The 18,470-nt window shown below is 45.9% G+C and overlaps 1 protein-coding gene across 1 annotated transcript in view; it reads left to right on the top strand.

Annotated features, from left to right (window-relative positions):
- The first annotated feature begins 4,345 nt into the window (after positions 1-4,345).
- LOC144166783 (kallikrein-4-like) overlaps positions 4,346-18,470 on the top strand; it is a 32,870-nt gene continuing 18,745 nt past the window's right edge. Inside the window, exons 1-2 of the mRNA XM_077696272.1 lie at positions 4,346-4,516; positions 17,062-17,257. Of these exons, the coding sequence (XP_077552398.1) occupies positions 4,515-4,516; positions 17,062-17,257 (198 nt within the window). The 5' untranslated portion in view covers positions 4,346-4,514. The remainder of the gene's footprint in view (positions 4,517-17,061; positions 17,258-18,470) is intronic.

The following is an 18,470-nucleotide window of genomic DNA, read 5'->3' on the forward strand; positions in this document are numbered from 1 at the left end:
GTTTCTTCATATGTCGCTGTACGTGCCTCTGCGCTCGTCTAGCGGCTTGCATATCTTCAGATGTTCGTGTTTTGCGAGCACGCCTTTCAGCCCTGCGACGCACCGCGCGGAGCCTTTGGTACTCCGCATCGGCCACAGAGAACCTCGAGGGTATGCGGAAAAACTTCATACAGGAGCTTCTCGCCCGTGTCATGGCGTCTATTAGGTCGCTGTACGATTCAAAATTCCCATCGAGCTCCTCAATAAGAGCAGAATACAGAGACCAATCCAGGCAACGAATTTCTCGATTGAAGGGCCCTCCACAGAGACCATCCAGCAAGATATATGTAGGCAGGTGATCGCTCCCATGTGACTCGATGTCGACGTACCACTGGGCCCTACGTGATAGTCCGAGGGAGACCATGGTGACATCTAGTGTGCTCGATACTGCGCCTCGGCTGAACGTGGGTTCGCCGGTATTAATGACAGCCAAGCCGTTACGGCAAGCCGCATCGAAAAGGCGCCTGCCTCTAATTGTGTTCTTAATGCTGCCCCAGGAGGGATGGTGCGCGTTAAAATCTCCAGTTAGCACGTGCGGTGCCGGTGTCGTGCGTACAATGTGCTGCAGCCTATCCACGTTAAATGCAGCATCAGGTGGAATGTATGCCGCTATAAGGGTAAACTGCTGCGCAGAACTCTTAATAGTCGCTGTGACGTACTCGTTTGTGTCGTCTGGAGGCAAGGTATGCTCCATGTACGTCAGGTCATTCCTGATCGCGAGCAGAACTCTTGAAAGAGCCTCACCTGTTCTAGACTGCAAAACAGTGTAGCCAGAGAGCCGAATGTTTGCGCGTAACCGCGTCTCTGATATTGCGATAATTGGAAAGCGGTGTTGCTGTATGAACCGTCGGAAGTCCGGAAGGCGGCTCCGAAGACCGCATGCGTTCCATTGAAATACAGTGGCCTTGTTCCGTATTTCCAGAGTTTTTGGTGTCACAGCTCCTATCGCCATTGCGTGAGGAGAGGCAATACAAGGTCAATGATTGTGCCTATGCCCTTGGCCACCGGAGATGAAAGCGGAGCCAGGAAAACTCGAATGGCCTCCACAACTGAAACGATGAGCGTAAAAATGTTGCCAGAGTTTTGGTGGACACGACGCCTGGGCCTCTTCTGGTTTGCCTGCTGTCCGGAAGACTCCGCTGTCGCTGTCACAATCGACGACGCAGCTGGAGGCGCGGTCTCGCTTGAGGACGCGGCTGCAGGTGGAGGAAGCGACTCCGACGTCTCCATGGGTGCCGACTGGGATGACGGCATGGGTGTCGCTGTAGTGGGCGCCGCAGGTTTCACGGCTCCGCAAGCAGGCAGGGGCGGGAAGTCATCGCCGAAGCTTGCATCTGAAGTGTTGGAGGCTGGCGGTTGCCTTTTGGCGGCCTTCTGGGTTCCTGAAGAGGACTTTTTCCAGGCAGCACCCTTCCCCCGCTGATCATGCAGGGTCGCCTTCGCTGACTTGTAGTCAATGTTTTTGTCCCCCTTAAGCTTGTGTATGGCCTTCTCTTTCCGAAGGACCGGACAGCGGGCAAACGTCGACTCGTGACTGTTCCCACAGTTGGGGCACCGAAGATTATCAGCGTCACACGCAGAACTTTCGTGACTGCCACTGCACCGAGCACAGCGGCTCGGAAGTCTACACATGGTTGCCACGTGGCCAAAACGCTGGCACTTAGTGCATTGCCTGGGCGTCTCAACATAAGGATATACGCGGTAGCGCGTGTAGCCTAGGAAAACGTGTTCAGGCGCTATTTCAGTGGCAAATACAATCCGCACGCTCTTGGATAACTTGCCTAGACGACGCACAGATTTGACAGGGGTTTTCTGACGCAGAGCTACGAGGATTTCAGGCTCCGACAGATCAACTGGAACATCTCTGATTACTCCTGCTCCGCACTCACTCGAGCGAGGCTCATACGCCTGAATAGGGATGCCCTGAATGGTTTTTATTTTCAGGAGACGGGCAGTAGCGTCAGCGTTTCGCGTGTCCACTGCTAGAAGGTTGAGCCGATAGTTTGGCCTTACTTGAAGGACTCCATCTGGTGCCATAGACTCGAGGCCACTTTTCAGAGCGAGCGGGTTGAAACGGGTAATGACGCTCTCCGCCTTTGTGGGTTTGAGAATTACTATACGCCCGTGCTTCGGAAATTTAATGATAGGCTGGCAGCTGAGAGTCAAATGCTGTCTCTTAGAGCCACGTCGCCGTTTAGGAGGCATCACGGTCTGGAAATTTTCTTGCTCGTCCGTACTCCTCGAGTTTTCTTGAGCATAAATAATTGTGGCGGATGGCGGTGTTTAGAGTATTGACAAAGGCATTGTAGCTTCGGTGAATTAGGCAATGACTTAAAACCGCCTCAATAAAGCTTCGGTTGGAAATTAAAAAAAATCTTCTAAAATGAGCACTTACGCCTAGAGGCCAATTTTACGTTCTTTACGCAAAGCCATCGGAAGCGCCCCTCCACGCTGACTAGGCATTAGCAGGTAATTTGTGTCCTTTTCATGTAGTTCTTTCCAGCAAGAAAAGCCGGCACAATAGAAGTACCGGTGAGCAACAAACGCAGGCCATTTGCGATCCATACGGATTTATGGGGGTCCTACGACGTCATAAAAGTTTACTGTCTAGTTCCTCGCCTTCACTCAATGTTCATTTTCCCGCTTTTGAGCGATAGAGTAAGATAAAAGAATGCTTAAGTGCTGCTTAACGCATACACGCTTGAACTAGGACAACTCAAGCGTAGTTAAACCACACGCGCCACAGACCTTGGAAACTGAATCGGCGTGAGTCGAATGAGTTGCGCCAAGACGGAAAAAAGTGCCACGCATACTTCTGCACCAGCGGCAGTAACACCAGCTTAGTGAAGCTTGACTAAGCATCAAGGCAGTTCTTTTCGGGAATTCTTCAAAAAGTGCTGGTAAGTGTAAAAGCAGCGCAGCCATAGGGATGAAAGAACTGAGGCTAACAAAACCGGTCATTTTCGTTTCTTTCGGCAAAGCCGCTGATGCTTAGTTACATTCGTCGACTGCTTGCACATTTACGCTCACAATATACTTCCAATATTAGTCTCTAGATAGACTTTGTTTTGTACAGTTTAACACCAGCGTCTTAGCCCAAGTTATGGACCTTGTTGCCCCGACACAAGCAAAATAGGTGAGTTCCAATTCTACGCCTGCAAAAAGGAAGCATGTTTGTTAAAAACTGGCCCCGTATTTGGTCGCATCGCTTTCAATACCGCCGAAATGCGATAGTCTTCGGCGGCTCTTGCCAAGTAACTCACTCACCTGTCTAATCTGCCCACCTCCCAAGCTCTTCCCCTCCTGCCCCGGTCCACCCACTGGAAAGAAGTTTGCGGAGTTCAACGTTTTGACGCTATCCAACTAACGGCGCGCCACTTGTTGGTACTGTTGGTATTTAGCGCTCGAGCCACGAGCGCGAGGTTTCGGCATCAGCCTGATTTGTATTTCGTAGGTAAACGTCGTTTTGGCTGGTGCAGCGGGCCCAAGAAGCCGGACGGACACAAGGCCTCCTGGAATGAGGACTCTTCCCCACGGCTGACAACTTTAGATACACGTTTATTACTCCTCCTCGTCCTCGTTTACAATGCGTTTCTTCAATTTGCTCTCGCAAAAATCGAGCACGCATGTCATTTGAGTAGGAAGAACACGGGAAACACAATTTCTCTATTGTCATTCTTCCTTAAATAGGCGTAATGCTATGATTCCGATGGACAGTGTTGACAAAATCGGAGCATCATGCTACATCCAGAAGACTGAAGATGACTCGCCGGTATAAACGGCCCGCTAAAATTCTTCGAACTTTGGTCTGGCGGCTGAATCGAGGGATGTAACTACAGACAGACAGACGGACAAAAATTTTCGCGTTTGAATAGTCCAAAAAGACCATTGTTTTTAAAATTCACCGTTCTTCAAATATTCAAAACGCTTAGTACTTCTGCACGGGCTGTGGGTCGTTGCGAGTGGAGTTGTTGCTGACACCCCTCCCCCCTCCAAACAAAAAGCGGTTGGCTATGCTCAATTTGACCCCTCATTTCGTTTTGGAGGGTTATCGCCCACAAAAGCCACAGTCTCTTCGGCCCTCACAGCTTAAGTAGTGAACCCGACTCGCCGCTCTATGTGCCCGAAAACAGCGACACGCCGATCGACGAACGCTTGCTGCGCACCCTTGCCTTACCGAACGGCGCAGCCGGCTCTCTACGGGCTGGCGACGAGAAACTGGACCTACCAGTTCGCCTCCTCGCTCCTGGTGTGGGCACGCGCACTCTCGTCAATCAGACGTGCGGGCGCAAGTTTTCTCTCTCTAGTTTCCCTTTCCGCTTGAATGACCGAAAAGCGGCCTCGTTCTCCGAAGAACCGGTGCTCCTTCTCGGGCCAGCCGAAAACCGCCGGTGAGATCATACGAGAACACCGTTACGGCTTCGGCGCCGCACAAGCTCCGCCAACGCGACGAAGACGAGGGCCAAAAAAGTAACATGTGAGTGCCTGCTATCAGCCTTGGACGGCCTGCGTCTTGGACGGCCTGCATCTTCAAGCCAGGAGGGCCTGCATTTTTAAGTCGCATTGGTTTTTAAAATTACGCGTAGCCGGAGTATTTGTAAACCGAAACGTGGGGAAAAAAGTGTGCAAAGAATCGTCCACGTTTGTTGATAGTTACAGGGTAATTGCTACTCTAAAAATTGCAACCAGGTTAAAAACCGGCGAGATAATACGCTTGTTTGACGGCAAGGTATAGAATGATTACTTGCTTAATCATAGAAGCACAAGTGTTGTGACGGATCTGTAGACTTGGGCACCGATGTAATTCGCGGGTGACCATTATTTGCGGATGACCAAGGAAAGCCCGGTTGCGAGAAAACATTGGCAGCCGATATTTCAGCGATACGCGTATCTGGATCTTTTGAAAGCAGCCTATATTACTCACACCGACACTAATTAATTCCTTACGGATACTGCATGGTTACTCAGCTAGTTGCTCGTTGTCTTCGGAAGCTTTATTTGATTCGATGACCTCTCTTCAATAGATTATGTGCATCTCGGTTGCCTACAAGAAACTCCTATATGAGCCCCTCTCTCGTGTAGTCACGATTCGTAGGAGTCTTTTTCTTTCTTCGCCAAGCCTGCAACAGTCCTTCTTGGAAATGTTCCGAGTCGGTACGACAATATAGCTGCCCCAAAGGGGATGAATATTCCAAAGACGGCAGAATTATCTTTGCCTCTTATTCAATCTGCCAAATCTATTCTTGCAGTGCCAAGGCTTTAATATACTGTAGCCCAAGTCCTAAGCAATTTGGCTGGCATTCTCAATCCACCGTGTTCATTATTGTGTGTATCTGCATGTTAGCGAAACATTACAAGTTGAGAATGTTTTTTCATGTTTATAGCTTACTCATCTACGTTTTAACTATTAAATTGCTGATGTATGACCATATCGCAACAATGTCACGTTTTCAAAAAAATTAAGTTCACAGTATAATGTTGGACCTCAGTGTCCACTACGTGAAAGACGTGGCATTTGGAGCCTCGACAAGCCTTCTTCACTGCGGAATTAATACATCCACGTTATTGCAGCAATTTAAACCTTTTTCCTTAGCAGACGCTTCTTGAACGCCGTAAATGTGTATATTACGCGTTCAGCAGCAGTAGCGCAAAAAGGTAAACAAGCAATCCGTATAGATTCAGTACTTCAGATCTAGTTAACGTCATGTGGAAAGTAGAATAAGCGCCACAACATTTACTAAAATTGTAAAAGCCTACATGCGTTTTTAGAGCACATTCGTTTCGATCTTACCTGAAGCAACTCTTTTGCCACTTATCGTCTCCTGCTGCCTTGTCGTAAGGTAATTTATTCGCAGCTGCTGCATTTCTATCAGGTTTTGTGGGGCTCTTAAGTCGTTCACATTAAATTAAACACTATTTAAGCAGAAATGTTCAGATATTCTACGATAAAGAAGAATCCCACGTTCCATCTGGGCGTCCATACGACTATACGCCTTTTTTACGTGTCCGAGATGGTAGACTGCCTAGTTTCAGCCATTGTCCTATCGTATTGTGGTAGCTTGACAGAGTCGACTTGTTAAGATGGGTAATAATAACGCCGTGGTTCATAATAAAACTGCATAAATAAAAGCTGGAGAAACCGTGAAAGCTCGACAGAACTGCACTCTCCAGCACATTATTTTAACAGGCATGGATATTTTGATAATGGAACTCTGTGTAACACGTGGACGCGCACCGCCACAAAATAACCAGAAATTCGTGCCTTCACTACTACCTCTGGCACGTTTTGGCATGCAAAACAGTGCTTTCTTATCTATTGCGCCTTATGTATATACGATATATCGCTTTGGTATAAGCCAAAACAACACTAACTCCCGTCCGTTTCATTCTGCCTCATAAAGAAGGCATTCGTAAGTTCACTCATGACCTTGTCGTTGCTTTTTGAGAGTAGACAACAAAACTTGGCGTAGTTTTCGTCTACAGTGGCAGGAAAATCATTCGTGAATGTTTTCTCATGTTCCGCTACACGTGAATCAACGCTCCGCTTGTCTGGCTAACATACGAATAACCAGATGAAACGCATATTCGGAGCATACAGCACCTCCGCGAGATGGGCAGAGCCCACGGTGTGGCAATGTGCCAATAATGGCAGTAACACCTACAGGTGACGAGCGGAATTTGAATAAAGGCGTACTAGCTGAGTCGGCGTCGGTGTATTAAAAAACCTTGTTCTGTCTGTATTCCCACTTTTGCGTTTACAATTCAGAGTAAGTAGGACCATCTTAAAACTCTTTCAAGTTACCTTTTAGGAAGCGGAATACCCATGTAGCCCTTTTCAGTGTTGAGATGAATAGCCCAAACCCAATATGCCTGGCCAAGTATAATAATCTCCCCTTGCAGAGTATTTTTAGCGAATCATAAAATGGACCGCTGGCGAGGAAACACGAACATGACAACTATTCGAGCAGAAAATTTACGATTGGGTGCTTGGGGTCTTTTGAATACATATTTAATCCTTCCGTGCTGCCCCACAAGGCAACACAAATACAGAAAGACCGGTTAAATGACGTGAGTGGTGTCAATCTTATACGCATTTTTGTAGCCTTCGTACTTCCTTACGGTGGGGTAGCTGAATACATCTCTTCGTAGATATAATCATGATAATCGATTCAAGGAAGCGACCCTTTCTCGGTGGATGCCCTCGCAATCCAGAAGAACTCGCAACTCGGGCGGCCACACAGGATAGCCCTGCACCATGGTCAAGGTCAAGGAGGGCGGTACAGCAAAATATACAAATCTGCGAGCGTAAGAGGATTACTATAGCGAAAAAAGATAAATTAGGCAACCCAAAAAGGGGGGTTTCCCCGTGCCGTGATTCGGAATTTAGATTGAGTGTAGCTTGTGAACCGCGTTGACCAAGGCGTAGGCATGAAAAGGCAGCTTAAGTTGCAGCCTTCCTCGATGTATCACGTCCAGGGGAAAACCGGATGAAATGACTCGCCGCCTTAGAAAGGAAGCGAAGCGTTTCGCGTTTTGTGATTCGTGGACGGCCGGTTTATTCTCAGTAATCACAATAACCTGTAGCTGCTGTTTTTCTTCGCGCATAATGCGCATAAGCCTTCCTCTTTCACTGGTTTAAAATATTTCTGTGCATTCTGCATATATCCTTTAAGCGAGACGGTGGACTTCGCGTAACATTATTCATGCATTTAGTGTCTGCGAAACCAAATACTGAAAAGTGAATAAGGCATAAAACCATTTTCATTTGCAGCGCCGCTTTGTAGCAGATCATTCGTGTCATGGCGTTGCCGTTTACGGGTTGAATCGCGAAATGTTATGAACGGCGGCATTAAAAAGAGCTATACCAAGAAAGTCCGCTGTAGGATACTAGAAAACTATTTGAGGTTGAGTAACAACTGTAGCTCTAACCGCGCGTAAAATGTTGCATCTCCAACAGGAGTCTGAGACTTCCACCGGAGAGGTGTGATTTATTCAAACTTACGTCACTCGATAGGCATTCTTCTCCAGGCCAAAACGCGTAAGGAAGGCGTCCCCTTTCGACTAATAATCACCGAGCGTGGAACATGGCAGCGTCACATCGGACGATTCTTGCAGACTTCCTTGTCCTTGCTCACTATCGAGGACCCTTTCCTTGTTCGAAGTCCAGTGGAAGTGTCTGAGTACTTGCAAGATCGGAGTCCTACAGAAGTGAGTGCTTTTTCTATCGACGTCAAGGACTTGTATTTTTCGTTGCCGCATGACGCGCTCATTGATGTTGTGGAAGAAGGCATAGATGGATATGGAGGTGTTCGGTTCCAGAACGCCACGGGGACGACCATAGGAAAGTTTCTGCAACTCCTGAGGTTCTATCCGGAGTCGTCTGTTATGGCTTTTCAAGGAGACTACTATGTCCAGAGCAAAGGCGTCTGCATTGGCGCTTGCCTTGCTCCGTTGCTCAGTGACCTTTTACTAGCGCGTTATGACAGGAGGCTTGAGGCGAACCTCGCAAGTAGTCAAGTTTAGCGGGTCTTCCGCTATGTTGATGATTTTTTGGTGATTTTCAAGTGTGCTTCATCTTTGGACAGCCAGCAACAAGTCCAGAGCATTGTGAGAATGTTTTCTTCAACGCTTGGGGGCTTCACGTTGACGACGGAGGAACCCTGTCATGATCGCCTCAGGTTTCTGGACGTAGAATTGACCCTGCATCCGGACCACGTCTGCTGGAAATATTGTCCCCGCTCGAAGAAGAATCTATTGCCCTTCACGTCGGCCCACTCAAAAATCGTAAAAAGAGGCATTGCCATCTCGGCACTCAGGAACGCCCTGATTAGGTCGTGCTCTCATCAAATGGGGGTCAGCTTTTCCGCGCAAGCTGAGAGGTTGACGAGGGCTGGTTTCCCTGAACATTTGTTGTTCAATGTATGTGAGACCCTCCTGAAGGAAATACGCAACCAAAACCCTGCAAAAGAACGCCAAGAGATCGACCGGAAGAAGTTGACAGTGATCCCCTACGTTCACGGTGTTTCCCACCGGCTAAAAAAGGCTGCAGCACGAGCCGGAGTGACCGCTGTGTTTAGTGCACCAAACAAACTAAGTGGGTTGTGCGCCAGAGTAAACGGGGAAGGAACTGGCACCAAGGTCTGCTTGAAGAACCACGCCCAGCGTTTCGTTGAATGCTCGTCTGGTGTGGTCTATGACATTCCGTTGTCATGTGGTAAATCATACACGGGCCAAACAGGGCGGTGTCTGAACGATAGGCTGCGAGAACACGCGAACACAGTGAAAAATAAAACTGGCAGTAATTTGGCTCTCCATTGTGCGGAGTGCGCAGATCGTAAATGTACTCCTCTTTTCGAGCAGACACGTGTGCTAAAAAAGTATAAAGGAAAAAGTGCCAGAGAAATCTACGAAGCACATGCCATCCACAAGCGGGGTGATTCGTCCGTCAGTAAGGCATCCATTGAATTGTTGGAAAAAGAACACAGATACCTTGACCAATGAAAGTTTTTCTCGCACATGCGCCTTGTATATCAGTTGATTGTTTGTCTCCCTTTCTCCTTTCTTTTCGTGTTTTCCGAGGGTATATATTCCGCCACGGCGAAATAAAACTCGTTGTTGTTAGTCAGCGCCCAGTCTTGTCACGTTCTTTGTCCCGTTTTAGCGCTGTTTTTCCATATTCAGTTATGTACCAACAAGCCCGCACCAACACACTTTTTACACTTCTCCAGCTCGAAAAGATAACCCTGCCACCGCATTGCAACTAATTGGCGATGTTTTCCGTAGCGTGGAAATAATTCAGCATGTCAGAAAACTGTTAGTGGAATGGTGACTTAGATGCGTAAGTTTCAATGTTAAATTGCCGCATTGTGTTAAATCTGAAATGCTTGCACTGCTTGAGCAGCATATGTTTCAGGCCGTATAATAATCTTATAGGTGGGCGATGTAGAAGACGCCGATTCCAAAAAGTTTCGGCGGCCGAAATATTTAATGAGTCTGCTATATTTACGCATTACCAGGTTCAGTTGGCAAAGAAAAGCGGCGTCTCAGATCCCTTTGTACAAAACCTGTCTATAAAATGTCCATTTGCAGCGAACTCAAGTTTTAGCTGCCTGATGTTCCAATCGGCCTTGAACGGAGGTATGCAGGGACAGGATGAGCCCATATGGTTCGCGGCCACCTGACGTTAGTCCTAACGTTCCGCTTTGAGGTTTAGCGTTGTCAACCAGTAATCGCAGCTTGAGTTACAATCAGTTTTATACGTTACCTAGCACAATTGCTACGCTAATGTTAACATCCGCTATTGTTGAGGCTATAAATTGCGAGGTATGCTAAGAACTTCCCAAGAATAGGTGACGGCGAAAGCCTATGTCGGACCATCAGTCGATCTGCTGTTGAATTTTCTGTAGACCATTTCGGCCTCGCTTGCCACCACTTGACCTTGTAAAGTAGCCTCCAAACCTGGTTCCACTCACTCGCCATCGCCTGGAGCCTTCTGCTTGTCCCTTTCGGTTGCTTCACCTCTGTGGGTAGTTCATGATTTCAAGGCGGCTCGAACTGCACGTGAGGCTGCGGCTTACTCTAGTCCGGCGCTGGTGCTTGCTTTTCCCGGCGCGCGCTCCCCCTCCCTCACCCATATACCTAAACTCTCGAGTTAGTATATGAGAAAGAATTGTAGCCCCACAACATGACTGGTTATGTTAATAGGCCTGTAGTGAGGAGAAAACGTTAGACCTCTATGGCTTTCACCCTAATTTAGGCCTACCAACACACACACTCCGATTGGTTGGCCAGTGAGCATGACAGCGCCGCCAGAAAATTACAATGGACTCAGCTTATTCCACTTGGTTGCGGCGTCAACATTCCAATCTACCATCCTAACATAGTCACTCGTGATGTCTGTCCCATGATGTTGATTTCTGCTGCATGAAAATCGGGGAAAATAATCCCCACCCAATTTGCCGTGATGTCCACATACCACGCCTTAATCCCCCTTACCTGCTCGGGAGGTCGGCCAGAGAGGTGACACCAGCCGCCAGAAGCTTATGACTGATAAACCGATTCACGCAGGTAGCGAGGACAAAATACCCGAGCAGGCATATGCTTCTACAACTCAACGTGAAATGGGGCTCAGGTATCCTTACATCATAAGAAAAAGCTCATTTCCCCCCTAAATTTCTTTCTAATCCTGAAGAAACGCATCCCTGTAATAAACACAAAGTTGCTCCGTTTTTCTAAATTAGTCTTGAATGTCGGGCGTTTGTTTTTTAATTGAGGGCTCTGCGCTTGTCACAACAAATAAAGCAGAGCCAAATGAGATATTTTTAACTGGAACTGCTATGACAAGATTTCTGAAAATCTCGCGAGCATTAGCGTTGGTGAAATATGTGCTAGGGTATGCAAATGAAAGCGCGGTGGTTTGTTATACGGCCCACATCACAGCTCTGAGTGCTACATTGCTGGATCCTGCAGCGCATAAAATACGCGTATTGTGCTGAACGTTAGTGTTGAATGTTAAAGTGGGCGACTGAGGCTTTTGATTCCACTTCGATACTTCAGCGCAGTGTGCTAAAAACTAGGAAACCAATTAGTCTCTTTTCCTGTGAACATATTGTTAACATAATTTTTAGACACACTTTTATTTTTCGCACAGGTAAGAGAAGTAAGGCTAGGCCTAACCGCTACGGAATTTTTACGGCATCCACAGTACCATTGGGGTGGAGGAAATATACTCATTTTCGTCAGTATCGATTTTGATCTGAAAGCAAATTGCACGTATAAAGCACATACAAAAGAAACATTCACATATGTACACATGATAATGGATGACATAACAAATTAGTCCGGGTAAGCAGAACAGAACATAAATAAAGGTGCGAGACTTGTGCGTTAAAATATCAAAAAAAGGAGCAACGCGTACTGTGGTAGGGTGTAAAATAGAAATATTTCTGAAATGAGAACATTTCCCTAGGGTTTTAAATCTGTTCGCAGTGCAGTTGAAGTTAATCATACCGCCGAATTTGCTTAAAATGTAAAATCAAACGCGACTAGTAAAATTCTAACTCCATGGCATCTTCAAGAAAGGAATGTCATGCCTATGCTTGGAAGTTCACTATGTTAACCACTAAAAAAAACGTTCACGCTTTGCAACGCTCACGACCAAGCTGTTGCGGAAGCGTTTCGACGCTAGCTTTAACGTCGTACGGCCATGGTCATTATGTAACACGCCGACAAGGGGGAAAGAAAAGAAAGACAAATTTTCCTCGATAGATAACGATCCCGCGTTCTCGTAACATCGGCCACGCGTTGACGACAGGAAAATTGAGTCGGCGTGGCCGCGAGAAGGTGACCCAGAAAGTGCACTGAAAGCCAGTTCCCCGACGGGCAGTTCAGTGAACGGCGAGTCGTTTCGCCAGCCTATTGAGTGGCCGTTGAAGGAGTCCGTATTTTGAAAGCGTACGCGATTGACGAGCCATAACTGCAACAACTGAATTGATTGAATTTAGGGTTTAACGTACCGACGCAACGCAGGCGATGAGGCGCGGCGTAGTGGAGGGCTGCGGATTAATTTTGACCACCTGGGGATCTTTAACGTGCGCCGAAATCTCGTACACGCGGGCGTTTTTGCGTTTCGCCTCCATCAGAAAAGCGGCCGCCGCGGCCGGGAATCGAACCCGCCACCTCGTGCTCAGCAGCGCAACGCCTTAGCCACTGAGCCACCGCAGCGGGTAACTGAAACAATAAATTTCAGACTTAAAAGGAATGTACTAAACCAAAGTGCTTTGTATGACAAGCTTCAGTGTGTTTTTTTTTTAATTCCCGAAAAAAAAAAAAAAAACACTTGACACACCCAGAACCATCGGCAACAGCCGCCCTGTAGATTGCTGGAGCAGAAATATTGAAAAAAAAGAGAGAATTTATGTAATCGTCAGCCATAGAGTCAAAAGCGCGTTCTGAATACGCATTTCTAGTTGTGCGAGGAGAAGGTGGGGGGCGGGGGCTTCCTTTTTGAAAAAGATGTAGGGTTATCCCGAAAAAAATATGCATGTGTGCACAATGCAGGTCAGGATGCATCGTCCCCGGATATTTAAAAAGCACTCTCTAGGTTTGTGAGAAGAGTGATGTACTTGTGACCGTTTTGAAAGAAATTTGTAAATGAATAAACATTATACTCGTCTAGACGTATAGAGCTGGCACTCAAGAAACATTGACATCACTAAAGGGAGTGCGTCGATCTCTCCAAGTGCGAAGTTCTACGCCGCTATAACTGGGACCTTATAGTAGGAAATCAAGTGTCGCAAGGCGAATCCGGGCGAAGCGACCCTTTTCTCGAAGCATTTTCGGACACAGGTGCGTAGCATTGCGGCAAATTTGAAAATTTCGTCGTGGAAAATTCACAAATATACTTTTTCGCTCGTGCACATTTCCCCGGCCTTTATTGAGCAAAGTTTGCTCTGTCGTGCAAGATAGCTTCTCAATCTTATTTGCACGGGAGATTTAAGTGCAACTTTTTGAATTGGTGCTGTCCGATGGACAGTTTCTTAGCGTATAGAAATCAGACACAAGAAAAAAAATGGTCCTACTTCTTTCTTTTTTTTTTCGACATACAGCAGAAATATAACGTTCACGGACGCTATAAGTGCACCCGCCACGGTGCTTATTTGCCCACGAGATAATGGTTAGGGCCGCAGGTCTCTTGAACTCGGCACTATAATGCAAAGCAACAACAAGAAAAAAATCGCTACATTAGCGACAAATTATTCCTCCTGTTATCACCTAAATGAATAAAACAATCAACATTTCATATAATTTTTAAAAATTGTTTCTTGTAAACCGCTTAGAAAACCAATTCACATTATAAGTTGTGAGGTTGAGTTGTGTGTTGAATTTACGCTAACTTAAAGAAGAACGAGCACGAAGCAGTAGGTTTAGAAAGGTAGCGCAAGTATCCCGGTGTACAGGCAGTAAACGTTTCCCAAAAAGATGACCGAGAAAGCTGAATGTGTACAATGCCACGTATATTGCGTCTGGCCTCTATCCATTCGCGACATTAAAAAACTTCGGGATGGCGAGCCGACAAGCACCTTTTCTACGAACAACGGCACCAACCGCGGCCGCTCTGTTTGACGGCGCTGCTGTTGCAATTGCTTTTTACTTTACATATTCGGTCGCTTTCTCGACATTTCATATCAAGATTTGGCTCTCAGGCGTGCGGATGCGAGTAATTCTTCCCTTTTCGGGTGGCTTAATGAAGCGCTTGTTGACCTGCATTTTGCCGTACATTGGACCTATGTGTTGCTTTGAATGAAACTGTCGAATTGTGTACGTACGTTTCATAGACGTTTTTCGTTACCACCCCAAGCCACTCCCACTTTTATTGTCATCTCAGCAGCGTCATGATCTTATGAAGACCGTTCTGGAAGCATCATTGCTAGACGCTACCTCTTCAAGAGGATTCTTTTTCCGGGCAGTCCGCAGTAGCTGAACTCTGCTGTATATAGAAAGTATGATATTCGGAGGAGAAGCCAGGTGATTACGCCTCGATAGCACTGCTTATAAGAGCGACCCAGATGAGATTATAACGAATATGCAAAGAGCAATATATTCGTGTTGCATATGATATACATGCAAATATTCATCAAGAGTGAGTTGTGGGTTTAACAAGCCGACGCTACACAGGCGATGAGGCGCGCTGTATTGGAAGGCTCCGGATTAAGTTTGACCACCTAGGGATCCTAAAGTTGCACCGAAATCTAGAATACACAGGCGTTTTCGCTTTTAGCCTCCATTAGAAAAGCGACCACCGCGGTTCGGAATCTATCCCACGTCCGTGGGCTTGCTTCTGCTCAACTCCTTAACCACGGAGCCACAGTGGTAACGAAAATATACGTATGTATGTATGTATGTATGTATGTATGTATGTATGGATGGATGTATGCACGTATGTATATATATATATATATATATATATATATATATATATATATATATATATATATATATATATATATATATATATATATATATGCACACACACACTCGCGCAAGCAGCAAGCATGTGTGGGTGTGGGTGTGGGTGTGCGCTTGATAAACCGTGACCATGCTATCTATGGTAATACTTGTAAACCATATCTTTGGGGATTATTCATATAACACTAGCAGGCCGGCAACCAAAGAACCAAGAGCGTCTGTTATTTTGCTTGGGTTCTTCAGTGATGCCCGTCATCTCGGGTGTCTCTAAGGTGAGACATACTTGAAGAAGTGTTTGCCATTCTTACTACACATGAATATTTAACTATACTGCGTGTGATATCTAGCAACCGACTGTACGCCGTAAATTTTTTAACATTCGCCTCTTGACGGAAGCAGGTTTTTTGGCACCAGCAAACTTCCTGCTTTAAACCCTATATTTTCGTTTTGATTAGTAATTTTGGGACTGTGAGGAAGGTCCTGTTTCATCCATATAAAAATACAACCACGTTTTCTAGACAGAGAGCTTGTATTATTCTGGTTGTTTTTCCATGTATCCAGTTCGAAGTAGCTGACCAGAAAGGTGTATAACTACGATGCGCGCCTCAGGCAACTTGGGTATAACACCTCCCGTACAAGTTGTACCTGTTCGGGGGCTACATCACTGAAAAAATAAAATACTCTGTTATTATCAGCGGCGAATCGCGGTCAAGCACCTCATAAGACTCACCTGACCTGAAACAAGACAGTCTGGAACTAAACGGGAGCAGTCGCTCGATCAGCGCTTGGAGACGAAAGGGTTATCGAAACTATACCCGTTAAAGAATATAGGTCAGGTTCGACTGTAACTTGAAGTGGGTGCTAGGGCCGTGCGATGGTTCTTGTTTCTTGTGCACGTGTCGAAGAACGTTAGTAGGTCGTAGCGTCGTGCTCGGTGCCGCCTTTCATAAGTTGGAGGCCCACGTGTGCGGCGAAACTAAAAAAATGGAAGGCTCTTCGAAACAGCAAAAGCCGGTTCGTAGCACAAAAGAAGAATCTCGAATAAAACAGATACACAAAAAACATTGAAATACGAGCTATTTTTGGCACGGATTTGGTTTTTGTGTCAATGTAAAGTTTTAAACTCACGCTGATTTTGAACACACAGTGTGCTTAATTTTAGCTCCAACGGGATGTCACGAAAAATCCGAGTCGAGTGGCTATTACGTTTTATATTGACTCATTCCTTGAAATGGCTTAGTTAACACACAAACTAGAAAATGATAATGAAGGAACATGTGGCGAATGAATTGCAAATGTTAAGCATCTCAAGTGTTGACCATAAACCAAGACGGAACTTTGCGGTAATATGTTGTTCGCCCTATGCAACTGCAACACTATGGCTGCGTACAGTTCAAAAATAAATGTAACTCTGTACGTTTGCACAATCATCCACCAGTCAATATGTTAAGAGTAGGAAGAGGAAATCCCTCGATCGCCTTGCTCTGTTCACTGCCACACCTAAAACTGCTAGCTAGTAGCTATCGCTGAGCCCAATTATTGCAGTATATAAAGTATAAAGAATATATAATATAAAGTATAAAGTATAAATAATATATACACAAAATATAAAGAATATGTGATTGTTTTTTTATATATTGAAAACAGCACGCGAACTGTACAGATTGGGGCCTACTTTAAGTTGTGAAAAGTTAAAATTTGTATTAGTTACCGATGAACTTCGTGAGGGTATGACACATGGTAGATCTTGGTTTGCGGGTATACCCACCTAATAGTGCCCGGACTAATTTGACTTCATTTTGTGTACTTTAACAGCACAAGTGTGTTTTTACTCACCATACTTTGGTGGTATACACTGGTTTAAGTAGCATTATTCGACGGAGACTTCTCGAAAAAGAATTCTGCAAAACTATGTCACCACCCCCCCCCCCCACCCCACCCCGAAAGCATAATTTATCGCTAGTTTCATGCGCACCGGTTGCGGTCAATCATTTTTGACCTCCGAAACATTCAGGTTCAGGTTTCTCTTCTTTTGGGGCCGTATAACTTGTGCAGGAACTCCTTGGCGGTGTGCTGCTGTTTGCTGCTGGTCGGCGGCGGTCTCGTCCACGGCGCTCCGCAAAAGCCTGCGACAAGCTCTTCTTCGACTACAGAGGCTACCGGAAATGCGGAGGAGGTGTACGGCTGCATGTGCGTCCCCAAGGACGAATGCAAAGACGACACCGTCGACTCCAAGGACAAACCGCCAGTGGTAAGAAGAGGCGAAGTGTTTGCCTAGCTAAAATAGAGAAAAAAAACCTCCATCCATATTTCAAGGAAAGACAAACATGAAAGGGTAAATCCCTGCGGAACTAAAGTGTAGCAGAACGTTTGCTTAGCTAACACGCACAGAACGACAAAATGCCGTGCACATTCAAAAAGGAGCATAATATTAACGGGGGTGTCCTTTGTGAAAAAAAAAACTGTTTTTGCTATATCTGGACGCACTTTCTGGCGCTCTACTCGCAATAAATCAATCAATCAATCAATCAATCAATCAATCAATCAATCAATCAATCAATCAATCAATCAATCAATCAATCAATCAATCTCCAAATCTTGGGTGAAACCAGCGCAAACGTTCAGCGCGATGAAACCAGCCGCTGTCCTTGTGTTCCAATTCATTTGTCTTTGTTTAGGTTCCCGCTGGTTTCATCCAAGAATGTCTCTCCCACTAGCCCAGCTTGCAACCCTCCTCCAAATTTTGTCGCACGTATTAAGACTAGCTTTGGGGGGCTTGTTTATGCTATCATTCCTATAATTCAGTCTTTTTCGTTAAAATGACTGACTTCAATTGTAATAGCTTCACTAACATGCCTCGCAATGTGTTGTTAAATAAATTGCGGCTCAAACAATACTTCAAAAACGTGTCACTTGAGCAGGAGAAAGATAATGGTTTTTAATGTAAAAAAAAAACATTGAAGGACTCTGGTACTGGTGAGGTTAGCCTGGCAAAGGCGTCTAGCTTAATACACCAGATCTATGAGGACACACGAAATTGATGAAGTAATTATGATTACTACGATGACGATGACGTGCTGACCAATGAAGCTTTATTTAGTGAGGCTGATCAAGTTCTCTTCTTCGCAGGAAAGTGAATAGAGCTTTTGTCTCTCGGGATTGTCGTCCAGAGTTAGACGAGGGGCCTAACACGCGACTTAGTGTTAGTATTCATGAAAGCTGATGGCCGGAGGACAATAGGAGAAAGGTCCTGCTACGGTATACCGCGCACCGTCACATATACCTGGGTTCTTGATTTATTTACTGAAGATGCCCCCACGACCCCAGGAGCATTATAGAGTGAACTCAGTTATAGCATTGTAAACCGAAACATGAATACATGCTATGTACAGAAGACAGCGGCAGATTCGATTGACTGATTGTAGGGTTTAACGCGCCGACGCAACGCAGGCGATGAGGCGCGC

Source organism: Haemaphysalis longicornis, unplaced genomic scaffold (assembly GCF_048455015.1).
Source record: "Haemaphysalis longicornis isolate Haplotype H1 unplaced genomic scaffold, Haemaphysalis longicornis Haplotype H1 scaffold_19, whole genome shotgun sequence".
NCBI classification, from domain to species: Eukaryota; Metazoa; Arthropoda; class Arachnida; order Ixodida; family Ixodidae; genus Haemaphysalis; species Haemaphysalis longicornis.